The sequence below is a fragment of the Aspergillus novofumigatus genome, assembly GCF_002847465.1.
Source record: "Aspergillus novofumigatus IBT 16806 chromosome Unknown P174scaffold_13, whole genome shotgun sequence".
In the NCBI taxonomy this organism is placed as follows: domain Eukaryota; kingdom Fungi; phylum Ascomycota; class Eurotiomycetes; order Eurotiales; family Aspergillaceae; genus Aspergillus; species Aspergillus novofumigatus.
In genome coordinates, this window is record NW_020194286.1 from 165994 (window position 1) to 182484 (window position 16491).

The 16491-nt window shown below is 51.9% G+C and overlaps 5 protein-coding genes across 5 annotated transcripts; 2 read left to right on the forward strand and 3 right to left on the reverse strand.

Moving 5' to 3' along the window:
* Positions 1-84: 84 nt before the first annotated feature.
* nrps5 (nonribosomal peptide synthetase hasD) lies at positions 85-7088 on the forward strand. The gene is made up of 12 exons (XM_024828568.1): positions 85-875; positions 930-1286; positions 1328-1864; positions 1888-3794; positions 3816-3882; positions 3916-3936; positions 3997-4017; positions 4045-4143; positions 4165-6032; positions 6086-6750; positions 6777-6818; positions 6854-7088. Exons 1-12 carry the CDS (start codon positions 170-172, stop codon positions 6891-6893), a joined length of 6330 nt encoding a protein of 2109 aa, XP_024677137.1. The 5' UTR covers positions 85-169; the 3' UTR covers positions 6894-7088.
* A 310-nt stretch (positions 7089-7398) lies between these two features.
* hasE (7-dimethylallyltryptophan synthase hasE) lies at positions 7399-9130 on the forward strand. The gene is made up of 2 exons (XM_024828569.1): positions 7399-8891; positions 8950-9130. Exons 1-2 carry the CDS (start codon positions 7591-7593, stop codon positions 9065-9067), a joined length of 1419 nt encoding a protein of 472 aa, XP_024677138.1. The 5' UTR covers positions 7399-7590; the 3' UTR covers positions 9068-9130.
* A 166-nt stretch (positions 9131-9296) lies between these two features.
* hasF (Zn(II)2Cys6 domain-containing transcription factor hasF) lies at positions 9297-11793 on the reverse strand (the record flags this gene model as incomplete). Its single annotated transcript, XM_024830492.1, has 6 exons — positions 9297-9338; positions 9392-9884; positions 9961-10631; positions 10687-11205; positions 11258-11475; positions 11508-11793. 6 exons carry the CDS (start codon positions 11791-11793, stop codon positions 9297-9299), a joined length of 2229 nt encoding a protein of 742 aa, XP_024677139.1.
* A 319-nt stretch (positions 11794-12112) lies between these two features.
* Positions 12113-13454, reverse strand: hasG (FAD-linked oxidoreductase hasG). The gene is made up of 3 exons (XM_024828570.1): positions 13355-13454; positions 12948-13301; positions 12113-12893 (listed from the first exon to the last, which is right to left on the reverse strand). The coding sequence occupies exons 1-3, from the start codon at positions 13427-13429 to the stop codon at positions 12252-12254; spliced, it is 1071 nt and encodes a 356-aa protein (XP_024677140.1). The 5' UTR covers positions 13430-13454; the 3' UTR covers positions 12113-12251.
* An 873-nt stretch (positions 13455-14327) lies between these two features.
* hasH (cytochrome P450 monooxygenase hasH) lies at positions 14328-16210 on the reverse strand (the record flags this gene model as incomplete). The annotated part of the gene is made up of 6 exons (XM_024822952.1): positions 14328-14546; positions 14602-14774; positions 14840-15059; positions 15122-15752; positions 15830-16014; positions 16073-16210. 6 exons carry the CDS (start codon positions 16208-16210, stop codon positions 14328-14330), a joined length of 1566 nt encoding a protein of 521 aa, XP_024677141.1.
* Between the last annotated feature and the right edge of the window lie 281 nt (positions 16211-16491).

Below are 16491 nucleotides of genomic sequence, written 5' to 3' on the forward strand. Positions count from 1 at the left end.
TTCCATACGTGCCGATTTATACCCCCGGGCCCCCGGGGCCGTTCGGGGCGGCGTCCGGCTCCATCTCACTCAGCTCGAAGCCGGCAGCATTAAGCGGCATTAGGTTTCATCCAAGGATGGTTCTTTCGAAGCTGTACGGCCTGAACATACTTTTTGGACGGCCGCTACAATGAACCTCACTATCACAACTACCAACATCACCATACAGCCGCCTTCTACAATGGCGCGCCGAGCTCCCACCCTCCTCGACCACTTCTACGTTCAACTGCAAAAGCACCCTTCATCAGTCGCAATTGAAGATGGAACACAGTCTGCAGAGCAGGGAGCCTGGGAGAGGATCACATATGCTCAGCTGGATGCTCTGTCCGACATATGGAGCAAGCGCCTTCGCCTGGCTGGCGTGGGTGCAGGCTGTATAGTTCCCCTTCTATCGAAGCGATCAATCGCAATGGTAGCAGCGACGTTGGCTATCTTGAAACTCCGAGCCGCATATGTGCCCATTGACATAGACTCGTGGGGAAAGGATCGAATAGAGACTGTTCTGAAGGCTGTCAACCCGCAAATCATCGTATCAACATCGCCATGTCCGAAGGATCACTACATGTACCCAGTTGTGGCGTTGGAGCGGAACGACTTCGATGAGACTGCAACCAGTAACGGGACTCATTGTACACGAAAAGATGAGGATTCAATCGATAGAGGAGACGATCTAGCGTATATTATCTTCACATCCGGTACGACAGGGAAACCTAAAGGAGTGAAGATAGGCCAGAGATCAATTTCTCGTTACGTTAAAGAAGGGGGCGATTTGCCGTTCAATTTCAACACCGAACATGGCACAAGGGTGTTGCTGATCTGTTCAATTGCTTTTGATGGTTAGTTGCTTGATTCCGCGTTATGTGAGCGTCCTACTGATTCAAGACATCTAGTCTGTGCCGGAGTCATGTTCAACACCCTCTGCAACGGGGGAACCCTGGTTCTGGCCGACCCGTCAACCTTTGAAGCAGCGGCCAAAACATGCCATGTTTTGCCATTGACTCCAAGCATCCTGGTTACACTGGACCCTAAGGCGGGCTTTGATACAGTGGAAAAGATTTTCCTCGGTGGTGAAAGCCCAAGCCCATCCTTGATAGAGGCATGGTCCTCTCCCCGCCGACGTCTCTACAACGCGTACGGGCCTACCGAGACGACATGTACAGCGTTTATGGGAGAACTCCTGCCTGGGTCTCCGATTACTATCGGCTACCCAATCTCATATAGTACTGTTATATTACTTGATGAGGATGGTTTGGAGTCCGTCGAAGGGAAATCTGCATCTCTGGCCTAGGCCTCGCATTGGGATATTTCCATGATCCAGATCGCACAAGCAGCGCGTTTGTCGAATGGAACGGGGTCAAAATTTACAAAACCGGCGACTATGGCAAGCGGACCAAGCATGGACTACAGTTTTGCGGTCGCAGGGACAGTGTGGTCAAGAACAGGGGTTTTTTGATCAACCTCGAAGCCGATGTCGAGCCTGCTCTACAGTCATACGACAAAGTCGACAGCGCATCGGCCTTCATGTTCCAGGGTCAGCTCATTGCTTTTGTCACACCTATATCTGCCAAAGAGGGACTTCGCGAATATCTTGCGAACACAGTATCCTCGTTCCTTGTCCCTGACACGATATATTCCCTGGACGAGTTTCCCACAACAGGCAACGGGAAAGTCGACCGACAGAGCCTAATGCGCATGCATCAGCTGGAGCAAGGATCAGATACCGCCAGACTTGAGAGAGGCCTTAGTGCAGTGGAAGCCGTCCGTAGAGGATTATCTCATGTCCTCCGGCTACCAGAATCGCAAATTCTTCAGGTTTCGTCTTTCCGTCATCTCGGGGCCATTCACTAGCAGCAGTCATGTTAGTTTCGGTTCTGAGGAGAATGGGGTTTGGTATCAGTGTCGCCGAAGTGCTTTTGCTGGATGCAGTGCAAGAAATAGCTGCCGCTGCCACGGAGTTGAACGATATCCCACCTGCATTTGCTACCCAAGAAGATTTGATAGAACGACTAAGGCATGATATATCGACGACCCGGCCACTTGATGAAGGTGCGACGATTGCACCTATGACCGACATGCAAACCAGGATGCTCGGTGCTAGTGTTGCCACTCCAGGTCTTTCATTTATCAAAACATCATTTACCTTTGATCATCCAGAGAAACAGGACCTTACATCCACTCTCCATGCTGCTTGGGTTCGTCTTCATCGGCGCCACGAGATCCTGAGGACTGCATTTGTCTTGACCGCATCAAGTGGAGCCCAGGTCATATCCCAGGACCCTGGCTTTTCGTGGGAGCAGAAATTCGTGACAGAATCTGAGTGGGAAGTAGTTTGTCGAAGCGAAGAGCATCTGGATGTGGCCGAGTTCGCAAACTTTGACGCAGAGAGCCGAGCTTCATTGTCAAGAGTTGTTCTGATTATCGCTCCCAGGAAGCGAACCCGGTTTGTCTGGACGGTCCATCACAGCTTGGTTGACGGATGGTCGATGGCAACTTTGATGCGAGATTTCGCCTCTTGTCTCGATGATAAACCCATGCCGGCAGCACCACAATTTGCTCAAGTAGCGCAAGCAATAGGTCAGCTCAAGGCTGAGTCCTCGGAGAGGGCCGTTTCGTTCTGGAGAGAATACTTAGGCGGATATACTCCTGCTCAGAGGTTTCGGGTATCACCGCCCTCCGATGTCAGCGACTATACGCAAGCAGCTTTATCTCAGAGACTCACTGTTAGCGTATCTGCACTGGAGGCTGCCGCCAAGAACCGATTTGCAGTTACACCGGCCACACTCCTTTACGCTGCTTGGGGACTTCTCATTTCCAGGTACTCCGGCACAGACCGCGCAGTGCTCGGAGCTGTTCTATCTGGAAGAAGCTTGCCAATACCTGGTGTAGAGAACATCGTTGGCCCGCTGATCAATACTTTGCCACTGGCAATAGACACCCAGGAGGCCCTGTCCACATATACTTTTGTACAATCTGTGTTCAGACGGCTGTGTGATATCTCGGAGTTCCAGTGGTCTCCTGTTGCATTGATTCAAGAAGGCTGTGGGTGCAATCCGGCAGAGCTCTTCGAGACGCTTTTCGCCTTGCAGTATGACTTTCCACAGTCCCCCTGGGAGTCAAGCAAGGTCCCTGAGCCTAGGGATATACGCTACGAGGAAGCCACCCAGGTCCCTCTCACCGTTCTGTTGGATAGTGCCGATGGCCAATTCGATGTTCGATTTATCTATCGCCGGTCACACTTTGGTGATGCAATTGTCCAGAGAATGATTTGCCAGTTTGATAATCTCCTTGCAGCCCTAGTTACTGCGCAACCAGACACGAACTTGAGCAATGTCGCTGGACAAATGTTCAACGACCGAGAGTATGAGACGTCGATTGCAAAGCCAGAGCAGCCGGCCAGCGCCCGTGAAGTGCCAGAAAGCCTAGTGAAGGCTATCGAAAACTCCATCCAAGCGCACCCTGACATCTGTGCTGTCGAAGGGTTGACAGGGCATCTCACATATAGGGAGTTTGGAAAGATGACTGAGCATATTTCCTGGCGTCTTTCGCAGCACATCCAGCCCGGGAGCGTGGTCTGCATGATCAGCGACGGCTCTCTTCTTTGGCTTCTTGCCATGATTGCAATAGTCAGAGCTGGTGCTATCTACTGTCCAGTTGACCAAAAACTGCCTCGCGATAGGAAGGACTACATGGTTCGAAACAGCAGAGCAGCATTGATTCTCTACGCAAATTCCAGCCAGGATCCATTTTGCAACGGGGTCCCGTCCCTGAGCATGGAGTCGATCATGCAAGAAATATCTTCATCTTCCGGCTCGCCCATTGCAACCAGTCGCAACCGTCCCAGTGGTGATGATGTCACATGCTTGGTCTATACATCAGGGAGTACGGGTTTGCCTAAAGGTAAGATTCATATCAAATAAGCTATATATTATTTGTGCACTCGTTAATGATAAATTACAGCGGTCCAGCTGCAGCACAAAGGTATCCTAAACGTGATTTCCCAGCCAGAAGGACGACTGTACTCCCGTCCGGGCCAGCGCAATGCGCAGATGCTGTCCCTTGGGTTTGATTGCTGCATCAAGGAAGTCTTCTCCACCATCTGCTTTGGTGCAACTCTGGTTCTGAAAGACCCCGAGAATCCTATTGCCCATCTAGCGAGAGTCGATGCTACGATGGCAACTCCGTCCCTACTTGCAACCTTGGAACCCGCCAACTATCCCAACCTGAAGGTAATCACTGTTGCTGGGGAAGCTGTGTCCCAGGTCCTCAACGACAAATGGGCGACCGGAAGAATTCTGATCAACGGGTATGGTCCTGCCGAGTGCACTTTGATATCTACAACAGCCATTCTGCACCCAGGGAACAAGGTATCAATTGGCAAACCACTTCCGGGTCTGGCATGCTATCTTCTGGATTCCAACAAACATCCCGTACCAGTGGGAGTTAGCGGGGAGATCTATATCTCTGGAGTTCAGGTCACCCCGGGTTATCTTCACAACGAGCAAGAAACAGCCAAACGCTTCCTTGGCGACCTGTTTAACCCTGGCCAAGTAATGTATCGGACAGGCGACATCGGAAGGATGCTGGAGAATGGAAATATCGAGTATATCGGACGAGAAGACAATCAAATCAAACTCCGCGGGTTCCGCATTGACCTTGGGGAGGTCCAAAGCACCATCTCCAAACTAGCCTCAGAGGCTAGAAACGTTGCCCTCATTGTGTCTAATGGAAACCTGATTGCCTTTATGACGCCTGAGACCATTGACGTCAAGAGCTTAGCCAAAAGCCTCGAGACGCAGCTCCCACAGTACGCTGTCCCCAATCGAATCATCGCGCTTGCGACACTTCCTACCTCGGCGAATAATAAGGTCGACTCGTCTGCATTGCAGAGGTATCTGAGAGATCAAGGAAAGGATGGTGCTGTCGTTGAAGACCTTGAGACCGATACGCAACGAGCTCTTGCGGCCATATGGGCTGACGTGCTTGGGCGTGATCTGAACCAGATGCCCATCAGTCCCAGTGATCGTTTCTTTGAGCTTGGAGGACACTCTTTACTGCAGATCAAAGTCGCTCAAGCCATTTCCAAACGCTGGGATATCCGGCCATTGCCACTCAAACAAGTAATTCGCCATCATAGCCTTCAAGATTTGTCTCTTGCCATCGACGAGCTTGTAAGTGACCCGACAAGTACAGTTTCAACAACAATGCCCTTCCTCGACATGTCCCCGGTGGCACGGAACGACCAGCTTCCACTCTCGTACCTCGAGAAAGAAATGCTGCTCAACCACCTCATATCTGGCGGCTCGCCGGCCGGAAACATGAACTTCGTTTGCAAGATTCGGGGTGACATCAACGCCGAAACCCTGGCAGACGCGTTCCAGAGGGTTACCGCGGATATTGAAGTGTTTCGCACCAGATACTCCGTTATTGACGGCATGCTCTTCCGGCAACAGGCTCCAGGATCTGTCAAGGTTCCTCGCGTGGTCCAAACCGGCAACCTCAGCTCATTTGTCCACGGCAGAATCACCAAATCCTTTGATCTGAGCACAGAACCACCAGTAGATGTCTCCATAATTATAGGGACCCCCATGCAAGCCATGCTGGTAGTCGTCATGTCTCACGTTGTCGGCGACGCAGCCACAATGGCAACTTATCTCAACCGGGTCTCCAAGACATACGAGCTCCTGCGCTCAAACGCGCAACCAACCAATTCCATCACCGTATCAGATAATCTAACCTACATCGACTGGGCACACTGGGCTTCAACGCTTCAACCCAACCCCCGAGCCCTCACCTTCTGGTCCTCGTATCTCTCCAACCCTCCCGCGCCACTTACCTTCGCCAACCCTTCCCCAGCACCAGCAACATACATCGGGCTCACCCGCTCCTGGACCCTCCCCTCCTCAATGCACCGCAACCTGTCCAACCTCGCCGCCAAAGCTTCCGTCACCATGCACCAGCTCATCCTCTCCGCCGTCTTCTTTACCCTCCAGTGCGTCGACCGCCGCGACGACATCTTCCTCGCCGCCCCTTCACGCACCGCACCGAGCCCGGCACCGACTCCCTCCCAGGCCTCTTCCTCGACCGCCTCCTCCTCCGCATCCAGCGCTCCCCGCACCAATCCTCCCTCTTCGACTTCCTCTCCTCCGTCCGCGAAACCAGCCAACAAGCCCTCGCACACATCATCCCCTTCCACGCCCTCCGCTCCTCCCTCGCCCACAAACCAAGCCTCATCGACCCCCTCTTCAAAGTCATGGTCACCTACCACACAGCCGCTGACCAGCGGCCCCTTCTAGACCTCCCCGGCGCCGAAGTCCAGCCCATCCCGTGGCGCCATACAGGAGGATCCAAATTTCCCCTAACAGTTGAGTTTACGGAAACAGCAGCCCAGGACCTCCAGGTAGACATGGAGTACGATCTGGGGTGTATAAGGGAAGGCATCGCACTGAGGCTGGAATTCGCGCTTTCATTTGCACTACAGCTTATGGTTCTCGAGAGGGAGACTGCGGATATCATCCAGCTTGTTCAGATGTCGTTTCGCCCTGGTGAGGACAGTCCCGTAGGGCTATCACCTACACACGAGGGTTTGGCCGGGTTGACCAATGGAACCAACAAGACGGATAGTACTACAGGGCAACAAGAGCTCGAGGATATCCTTGCGGATGCAGTGTGTGAATGTCTTAGACTTGAGGCTCAGGCCGTGGACACGGACAAGTCATTCTGGGACCTTGGGGGCAGAGTATGGATGCCTTGAGACTACAACATCTATGCGAGAAGCGGGGGTTAGGCTCAGATTGCGGGATATCTTTGTTTCTAGGAGTATTTCGGCGCTGGCAGCTTGCGCTGTGATGATTTGATGGATAGGTAGATTGTTAGAAACGATTCGAATACATTGTTTATGTCACTGGTGATTTTCTTGCTTCATATCGTAGCACCGTCATGGTATGTTGACAGCGAGGCACACCAACACCATAGTAGCATAGTCCAGCGTCATACTAAGCTCTAAGCACGTATGAACTAAGCAGGTTCCAAGGTCCCAACGCTCGGTTTACTCGACGTAAAGCCCCATTCCTCTTACCTTGTGGCCCCCAATAGACCAGAAAATGCCAAGTCAGAGCTGAGCCACTCCCCGGAGGAAGTATACCACAAATCGGACGCCGCAAAAGCATAACGTAAGGATACCCAGTTTAGCTGTGCGGCTGAGTCAAGCCCCGGAGGAAGTATAGGGCAAATCGGACGCCGGCAAAGTAGACCCCCGAAACAATGGGAGTACCGAGTACCGAGTACCGTTGCAGCGGAGGGTCCGTACGCCGTATTACGGGCCCGTGGCCGAGGGGCCATGCAAGGCTCAGGCGGCTGAACGAGTCGAGTCTCGAACAGTTGGCGAAAGGCGCAGAACACGTGGCTCTGACGAGGGATCACCACGTTCTCGGACCGTATATAGATAGGCCTCGCACGAGAATGAAGGAGAAAGACCGAGAGATCGACTCAAGGCAGCAGTGAACAACATACTGCAAAAGAATCTAGTCTAGTCTTCGTTACACATCATTCAACATGTCGATCGGAGCCGAAATTGAATCGCTGGTTCCTGCTCCGGCGGGCCTCAACGGCATCGCTGCGGGCTATCCAGGCAAGACGCAGAAGGAGTTAACCAACGGGGACTTTGATGCGCAGGATAGTCTTTCTCTTGCGCGACTCACACCGTACGATGTCTTGACGGCTGCGCTTCCGCTGCCGGCTCCGGCTTCGAGCACGGGGTTCTGGTGGCGGGAGACGGGCCCTGTTATGAGCAAGCTTCTGGCCAAGGCAAATTACCCTCTTTACACTCATTACAAGTACCTTATGTTATACCATACCCATATTCTCCCATTGCTGGGACCTCGACCGCCGCTCGAGAACTCGACGCACGCGTCGCCGAGTAACGCGCCGTGGAGGTCCTTCCTGACAGACGACTTTACTCCGCTCGAGCCGAGCTGGAACGTGAATGGGAACTCGGAAGCGCATAGCACCATCCGTCTCGGGATTGAGCCTGTAGGCTTTGAAGCCGGGACCGCGGCGGACCCGTTCAACCAAGCTGCCGTGACGCAGTTCATGCACTCATACGATGCGACCGAAGTCGGCGCCACGCTGACGCTGTTCGAGCACTTCCGCAACGACATGTTCGTTGGCCCGGAGTCTTACGCCGCGTTAAGAGCGAAGATACCAGAAGGCGAGCACACCACGCAGAGCTTCATGGCGTTCGATCTCGACGCGGGCCGTGTCACCACAAAGGCGTACTTTTTCCCGATTCTCATGTCGCTGAAAACCGGACAGACCACAACAAAGGTGGTCTCGGACTCCATTCTGCGTCTAGCGCTGAAGAGTGAGGTGTGGGGTGTGCAGACCATTGCCGCGATGTCGATCATGGAGGCGTGGATGGGTAGCTACGGTGGTGCGGCAAAGGCGGAGATGATCAGCGTCGATTGCGTGAACGAGGCAGACTCCCGAATCAAGGTATACGTGCGGATGCCACATACGTCCTTGCGGAAGGTAAAGGAGGCATACTGTCTGGGTGGGCGGTTGACAGACGAGAACACAAAGGAGGGCCTGAAGCTGCTGGACGAGCTGTGGAGGACGGTCTTCGGGATCGACGACGAGGACGCGGAGCTGCCACAGAATAGTCATCGCACGGCAGGCACAATATTCAATTTCGAGCTGCGGCCAGGCAAATGGTTCCCCGAGCCCAAGGTGTACCTGCCCGTCCGACACTACTGCGACAGTGATGTGCAGATTGCTAGTCGTCTACAAACATTCTTTGGAAAGCTCGGATGGCACAACATGGAGAGGGATTATTGCAAGCATCTAGAAGATCTGTTGTAAGTCGTCCAGTTTCTTGTTTTCGACCTGGATCTGTGTCAGCGCTGACCTTTATAGTCCCCATCATCCACTATCCTCGTCAACGGGCACACATACCTATCTCTCATTTTCGTATAAAAAGCAGAAAGGGGTCTATATGACCATGTATTATAGCCTCCGGGTATACAGCACCTAAGCACTGATCGAGTTCATTCGAGAAAGTTATGACGGTTTTTTCAATTTGTTATCAAGTGGTATCATGTCGTCTTACGAGTCGTTTTCTTTTTTTTTTTCCTTTTTTCTTTCACATACTAGATATGAGATACTAGAAGCCAGAGCATAAGCCTTTATGACAAGTGCCAACCTTCCACAGAGCATGAGGTAGACGTGTAGAAAACGTGTGTAGCTCACGAAAATTGTAATTCTCAATAGGAGCCAGGATCCGTGGGGTCAAAATTCCAAAATCCCTAACCCAAACATCAGCGGAGAGGCGTCTCATCAAGGCATTGGATTCACTTACCCAGTCAAACGCCAAGGTGGGATCCTGCATGTCCAGACTTCCTACCTCCGACAGATCAGGCAACGGAGTTGCCATTGCAGATTCTCTCGATACCGATGAACGTTGTGCAATTGTTTGAGGCGGGACAGTAGTTGAGGAGCCTATCCCGGGGATCGGTGCATTCGGAGGAAATATAGCCTGGAATGGTGACAAAGGAAAGGTAGACGGCGCATTTTTGGCCAGACAGTTCGAGATGATACGGTTGATCACATTCCACATTGGCGTGACTTCACGCCCTCTTGTGTCCATCGTCCTTTTCAAGACGCCCAATGCGCGAGATTGGAGCGAACGGTGGTTTGGCGCTTGGAATTCCGGTGTCTCAAGCTCCGATACGATGTGCATAATGGATTGGAAACAGGCGTGACCACCTATATGCCACTGGAACTTCTGGGCATCTTTGTCATCCGACATCATGTTCAGGCTCTCTACGAGGCTGATTGACTTTGCCAATACTCTAAACACATTCATTAGCTTTGGCTCCAGACACGAAAAAAGACGTTTCTCTGCTCCAATGATGGCACCAAACGTACGTTTGTCGGATTTCAGGGGACACTACGGCCTCCCGGTATTGTTTTGGGGTCCGCAGCCAGAAAATAGACCAGCATCGCCATTCAATTACCGCGGCGAGACCGAGGGCCATGCGCTGGTGCGGAATCTGGGGGTCGCAGTATTGCAGGTATTGAGTTTGAAGATGATTGACCATTTCATCTACCATGGTTCGAACCTCCATAAACAAAGACTGAAGTTCTGCGATTGGATAGAGATTACCATTTCCGTTGACGACCGAAGACTTGATTCTCCGCTCCAGCCTATAGGTGCTCCGAACAATTCTTCTGAAGCAATGAATGCCATTCAGGCGAATCAAATGGCCTGTCATGTCGGTAAACCCAGGAGGTGAGTATGTTTCCGCAGTCGGATGCGCTCCTTCAACAAGGTCTTCATCGTTGATGTTCCGTGGTAGCAGCGTAGTGTAATCCTCGTCTGCTATTGTAGGCTCCTGACCCCTACCCTCTGCGGAACGGAAGTCGAGATGACATATCTGATGCCACAGCCTGCGGCGAGTCTCCACCTGGACAACATCCATATTACTTGACGGGAATAAGGAGGGTTCTCTATGAAGACCTTGCGAGAGAGCCATTCTGACAACAAGGCCAAGAAGAGTCCACGTCCTTGACATGTCATCTTCCCGGGATTGGCAAGTCTAGGGGTTGGGTCAGTACATTAAACATGAAACAGTGGGAACAGGGACTCCTTACCAGAAGTAGTACAAATGCCTGTAGAACCTCAATACTTGGGGTCGTTAGGAAATCTTCTCGCCCTAACCCAAGTTCCACCCCTCTTTGGAACTGAGCCAGGAGGGCCTCTTTCTCTGCAGCAAATCGCATCATAACATTCTCCGCCGACAAACTGTTGATAGCTGAGTAGAATATAGCCAGCGCCAAAGGCTCAAAGGTATGGATGGTGTGGTCAGGTCTGGGCGCGTCGGCCTCTTCTACACACGGACTTTGAGTCCTCGTGCCGTATGTATGGTTAATATATTGGGTGAATCGTCGTTGCAGCGTAGGTTTGTGGACTAGTCTCGTCATCGGATCAACATTGGAATAGAATATTTCAAGCAGCGCCAAGCAATCCTCTGCCGACTTGGGAGACCAAGGCGCAAGGCTATCCACGGTCGAGCCAGAGAACGGGAATGGAGGGGTTGGCTGGTCTGACGGTGGACTATCTGCCGGCGCACCACTAGATTGATCTCCCAGCAGCATTTTGACATCGTGAATCTAGTATTATTAGCGCTGGATACATGAAATCACGTTGGCAGAAAGATTGCACCTCATCAGCTAAGAGAGCATAGTGCAGAGACGAAACCCAGCGAGATTGGCCTCCTTCGGCCTCCAGGAGTAAGGCACCATCATAACCATCAGCTGACAAAGTTTCGCATCTCGGGTTTGGCAATGCACTTCCTCCCTGGTCAACGTCAGAGGGGCTTCCCGTGCTAGTTACTTTCGCATCAGGCGATTTCGAGATGTTACCCCGCCAGAAATTGCTCGCTCCAGTAGTTGTTCCAGCCGTTCGAGGCGACTACGGATTTCCTCTTGGCCAGACCGGAGGTTGGTCCGTGACACTCGATTGCCAGTCGCCACACGGGGGGTTGCCTGCGAGACTGGCTGTGGACTAACATACGTACAAACACGATTGCCTCTCTGGCATGGAGTACAGACGGGTTGTGTATGATCGCACTTGACCTTCCGACGGCGGCATGTCAGGCACGCGGTGATGGTGCGCTGCCGGCCCTTCTGTATACCGCCAGAAGGGCCCGACTGAGGACTGCTAACCGAGAGCCGTGAGGTTGAAGTTGTCGAGTCCATCAGTCAACTACCAGATGGGGTGACAAGCCTTGGAATGATGGATGTGTTCCAGGAAGGTGACAAGGAAGGTGACGAGGTAAACTATACCGAAGCAATACGGTTGGAGGCAGAAAGTCTAACCGCTTGGGGCTAGTATGTCCCTGCGCTTACTAATGACGGCTGCCTCTGCAGGACGCCATTCACAGGTGTATCTAAAATATTATAGACTAAAATGTTCGAAGATAATTGTGAAGTATGCGAAGTACTTTGCGAAATGAATGATGATGTTTTACTTTGATTTCATGGTCGTAGCGGGGTGACCCACTTGATATGCTTTTGTGACCCATTATCGGTTTATGCCTTAGGCAGGCAATAATAATTTTAGCCTGAGGCACCAGCGTCATGCCACTATGGCACTATCCCTACTAAGTACTACCTAGTAACCTACATATCAACTCCCAGCCAAGTCAGATAGATCCTCAAAGTTTTACAATTCCTTGCACCACACCAAGCGGATCCCATTTTAGCTTGAGTTTCCGGAGCCTCTCCAGCCGCTCACCCTCGCCAAAAACGCTAATGGCGGTATCGTCTTCAAAGGGCATGTTGACATAGCCCACTCCCGTTGCGCGTGTTCCGTCTGGCTGTGTTAAGAATGCCTCTCGAATGGCCTTGTTGAGCCCAACACATGCATTGTCCAGTGCAGGGTCGTCGTACCAAGCCAGAGGCATGACCCAATACTTCACTTCTCGCCGGAACTCACCAGGGATAGACGTCTCTTGTCCATCCTGGTCTAGCTCCCGCGCAATGTCCATGCTGTAAAATTCAGTCAAGATGTGAGTCTGGGCAGCCTCGGGGTGTTGAGTAATGAAGTCCATGTAGACGTTGAGGGCGGCCATGCAGGATCCCGCTGACAAGTTTTTCAAGCCAAACGCTGCCAGGTTCTTTCTCCCGCCATAGCCGCATATACGGTCGCTGGAGTCATTGAGGTTAGGGTACGGAATACGGCGGCCAACAAAGTTCAAAGGATGATCTGTCATAGAGGGGAGATCCAGTAGAGGCTGGAATTCGCTGGCAGCCTCTTCGTGCGATCCCATATACCACATTTGGAGAAGAACAATAGGCTCATTCTCAAAGTCAGCCAGTGGATTCTAGTAAAGTTTTCTTGACAGACTTACCTGCTTGTTTGGGGCGCAGAATACCAGCCGCCCCTGCATACCTCCCTGATAATGGACCTTGTTCACTGCCTCTGCAACCAATCCTGCATCATTAGGCGCAAAGACCAGACAGCTGTGCCATGTGTCATGGGTCCACGGGTAGGCTCGGAATGTAGCCTCAACCACCACTCCGAACAAATGACCGCTACCACGAAGACCCCAGAAGAGATCGGAGTTGACTTCGGGCGATGCCTCGACTGCGCGAGCTACTCCGCTCTGGTCCACCACAACGACCCGCATCGAGAGCACGGTGTCTGCGGCGTATCCGACGTGCCCAAGAAGGCGCCCTATCCCTCCTCCAAGGGCAGCACCAATCTGTTCTCATTATTAGGTGGTTTGGCTGAATGGGGAGGTGTCATTTTCCTTACAAGACCCACTTCGTTACATGTTCCGGTAGCGACAGCCATTCCTACTGAACTAGCTGCCTTCACCCCGTCGCCCATAGTAGCGCCTCCTTGTGCAACAACAACCTGTCTCTCCACGTCAACGGTGACCTTTCTCATCCGCGAGAGATCTATGATAATCCCAGGGCTGTCGATTGTCGAGAAGCCATTGCTGTGGCCTCCTCCTCGGACCACGAAGGGCCGCTGGTTCTGCACCGCATAGGAAACCTGAGGACACATGTCAGCCTAGCAGATTCAGAAGGGGACGGGGAACGCTTACCGTTGCAATGACGTCTTCCTCGCTAGTAACTTGAACGACTGCTGCAGGAAACTTGGCCAGATACCCTGTCCAGCGCTTGATTGCATCCGGCCACGCCTCGTCGCCGTCAACAACCACATTGGAGCCGGAAAGGCAATTCAACAGGTCTGATTTGAGATTACTCGCCATTTTTTACGCAGACAAAATCTACAATGAGGAGGTGTAGGCCCATTCTAAATCTGTATTCGCCATCTGATAAATGAATGCTGTTCTAGCTTCGGCTTACTTGGCTTCGGCCCGGTGCTTGTGCTTATGCTGTTTACCCGCCGACGGCCCCAACACACACTCCGGGGGCCGTAGTGTCTCCTGGGAATTTACCCTTAACGATGATGGGGACAAGGACATTTTGGCCATGTCTGGAAAGGGAAGGAAATTATCAGACCATCGTATGACTACTATCTCTTTCCTTCAGATCATCAGATTATATGATTTCCACAGAAGTCCAGTCCGGCGCGCCCAGCGTTAAATCAACCGTGATTCTTTCGTCGACACTTCCTAAATGAGAAAAGCTCGCTAAATAAGGACTTGGCAGTAGAAGCTGGCTGTTGGTGTGATGCTAACGAGAGTCCTCTGCAGCTATCAAGCGTCCATCTATTGCAGGTATATATTTACTTGTTCATACATAGCAAGTTCCAAGTCTCAGGATTCCCTTGGCTCCAGTTTCAAATCAACATCATACAATGCGACCCAGCTGGTTTTGTCAACTTTGAAGTCTCCTTCGACAGCTTGCATCGGCTGAAGGGAAACTCTATACTTGCTGAACATATGATAGACCACAGCCTTGATGATCTTGTCCGCAATATGCTGTCCAAGGCACTTTCTCGGCCCGTAGCCGAATGTCGCGAGATTATACCGGAGCTATAAGACCAATGAGCATTCAAGTAGTCTCCTTAGGGCAGTTCGAGATTCTCACCTGACTTTGTTTGATACCCGCGAACCGGCTTGGCCGATATGCACGGTTGTCAGGGCCCCAAAAAGGATTGCGTATGTTGATGGCGAAAGCATCCACAATAACGGTCGTATCTTTAGGGACCACGAAGTCTCCCAGGATCTTCTCCCTTGGTGGATTCTCAGGGAACGTGAATGCTTTGACTGGGTCAGCCGATATTCTTTTTCAAGCCATGAGCGGTCTAGTAGTGACCGAGACTTACTTAGAACAGGCCGAAGGCGAAGCGATTCCAACAAGCAGTAATGGAGAAGAGTATCCTTTCGAGTGATATACTCTTCTCGATCTGCCTTATTTTTCTCCATCTCCTGAAGAAGGTCATTTTGGACCTCGGGAGAATCGGCTAGAAGAATAATGCATGACGAGATAACATGGGTGACGATGTCCAGGTTAGCGAAGGTGGATTCCGCAATAGTGTCAGTCACCTAGATATACTGGTCAGAAGAAGAGCTCCATATCATTCCAGTCATAGAGTCAAACCACCTACCTCATTTGGTGTCAGTTCGCCCCTTTCAGCTGCCTCCGTGAGAACCACAATTGGCGTCTCAGGGGCTGTGATCTTCCTCGCTGTGTATATCTCCCTATTGAAATCCCGCCATGCCTTCTGGTAGTCTCTCGCATTGTTCCAAGCCTTGGTGTTGAGATACTTTGTCAGCTTAGAGCGATGGATTCCTCCAGACACGACCGCGGCGAAAACCTCCGAGTACCGACGCCCGAGATCCCACAGCCGCTCCTGCTCTCCCTCGCTCATCTTCCCATAGAACATGGACGCGACCTCGAAGAACGGATATCGCTGTAGTGCCTGCGTGGCATTAATGATCATCCCCTTGCCATCTGCATTCTGCATCTGCCCATCGGCTTTCGCAAACCGGTGTATTCCCGCAACATACTCCTGAGCACCAGCGTCGAGGCTATCACGGAAATACCGCAAGGCAGTCCGGTGCGAGAACATCGGGTCCAAGGTCTTCCGTAAAGTCGTCCAGCGAGTCCCGTTTATCAGGCCCAAGCCCGACCCAAGCAGCTGCGTCAGCAGCCAGCCGGCATTTGCCTGGGGAGCCTTGTTATGGTCGGTCGACTGCTGGTATAGCACCTCGACGTCTTTCGGGTCCGTTATCACACTATGCGTATATCCATCCGTGTTAGCATGTCTGCAGACCGCGATCATGTTGAGGAATGAACAAACGGGTATGCGTACACCTCGGGGATACTGGCCGCCCAAATGCGATACGTCTTGCCATATTGCTCCTCCCACTCCCAGCTCCTCGTCCGCGCAGCCAGGAACTTATCTACCATCTGCCCATTAGGGAATGTGTACGCCGGACCCGACATGTACTTCTTCCCATTTGCGGCCGGAATCCGATGAACAAGAGATAAATAGCCCTGTCGCTAGTATCAGAACCACTCTTCAAGAAAAGACAGGGAAGGCAGTAAAACTCACATTAAGGACTGTATCAAACACCACCTTTGGTCCGATCAAAACAGCCACCAACACCAGTACCGAGGCCAAAACCCCAATACTGAACGGGGTGGCCGGCACAGCCAAAAAGTCCAATTTGGTAGATTGAGCGGAATCCATTCTTTTGCTTACTTGACAAATCTACAGAGATCAGTTCCACATGGAGCCTTTACCATCGCATATTCTGCATATTTGTAGTCGTGGTCCGACTCGGGGTTCATTGCTCTTGTTCGGGGCATAAAGCGTCGGCCGTCGGCGGGAAACGAGGTCCCTTAGAGTTAGGGCTGCCGGCTGACGGGCCAGATTATGCGCAGCTGGATTGATATTTGACCTAGCCAGGAAGGTTGAAGGGATTGAATATTACTATTTTGATTTTGATTGGGTCTATTCTGTTTAGGACT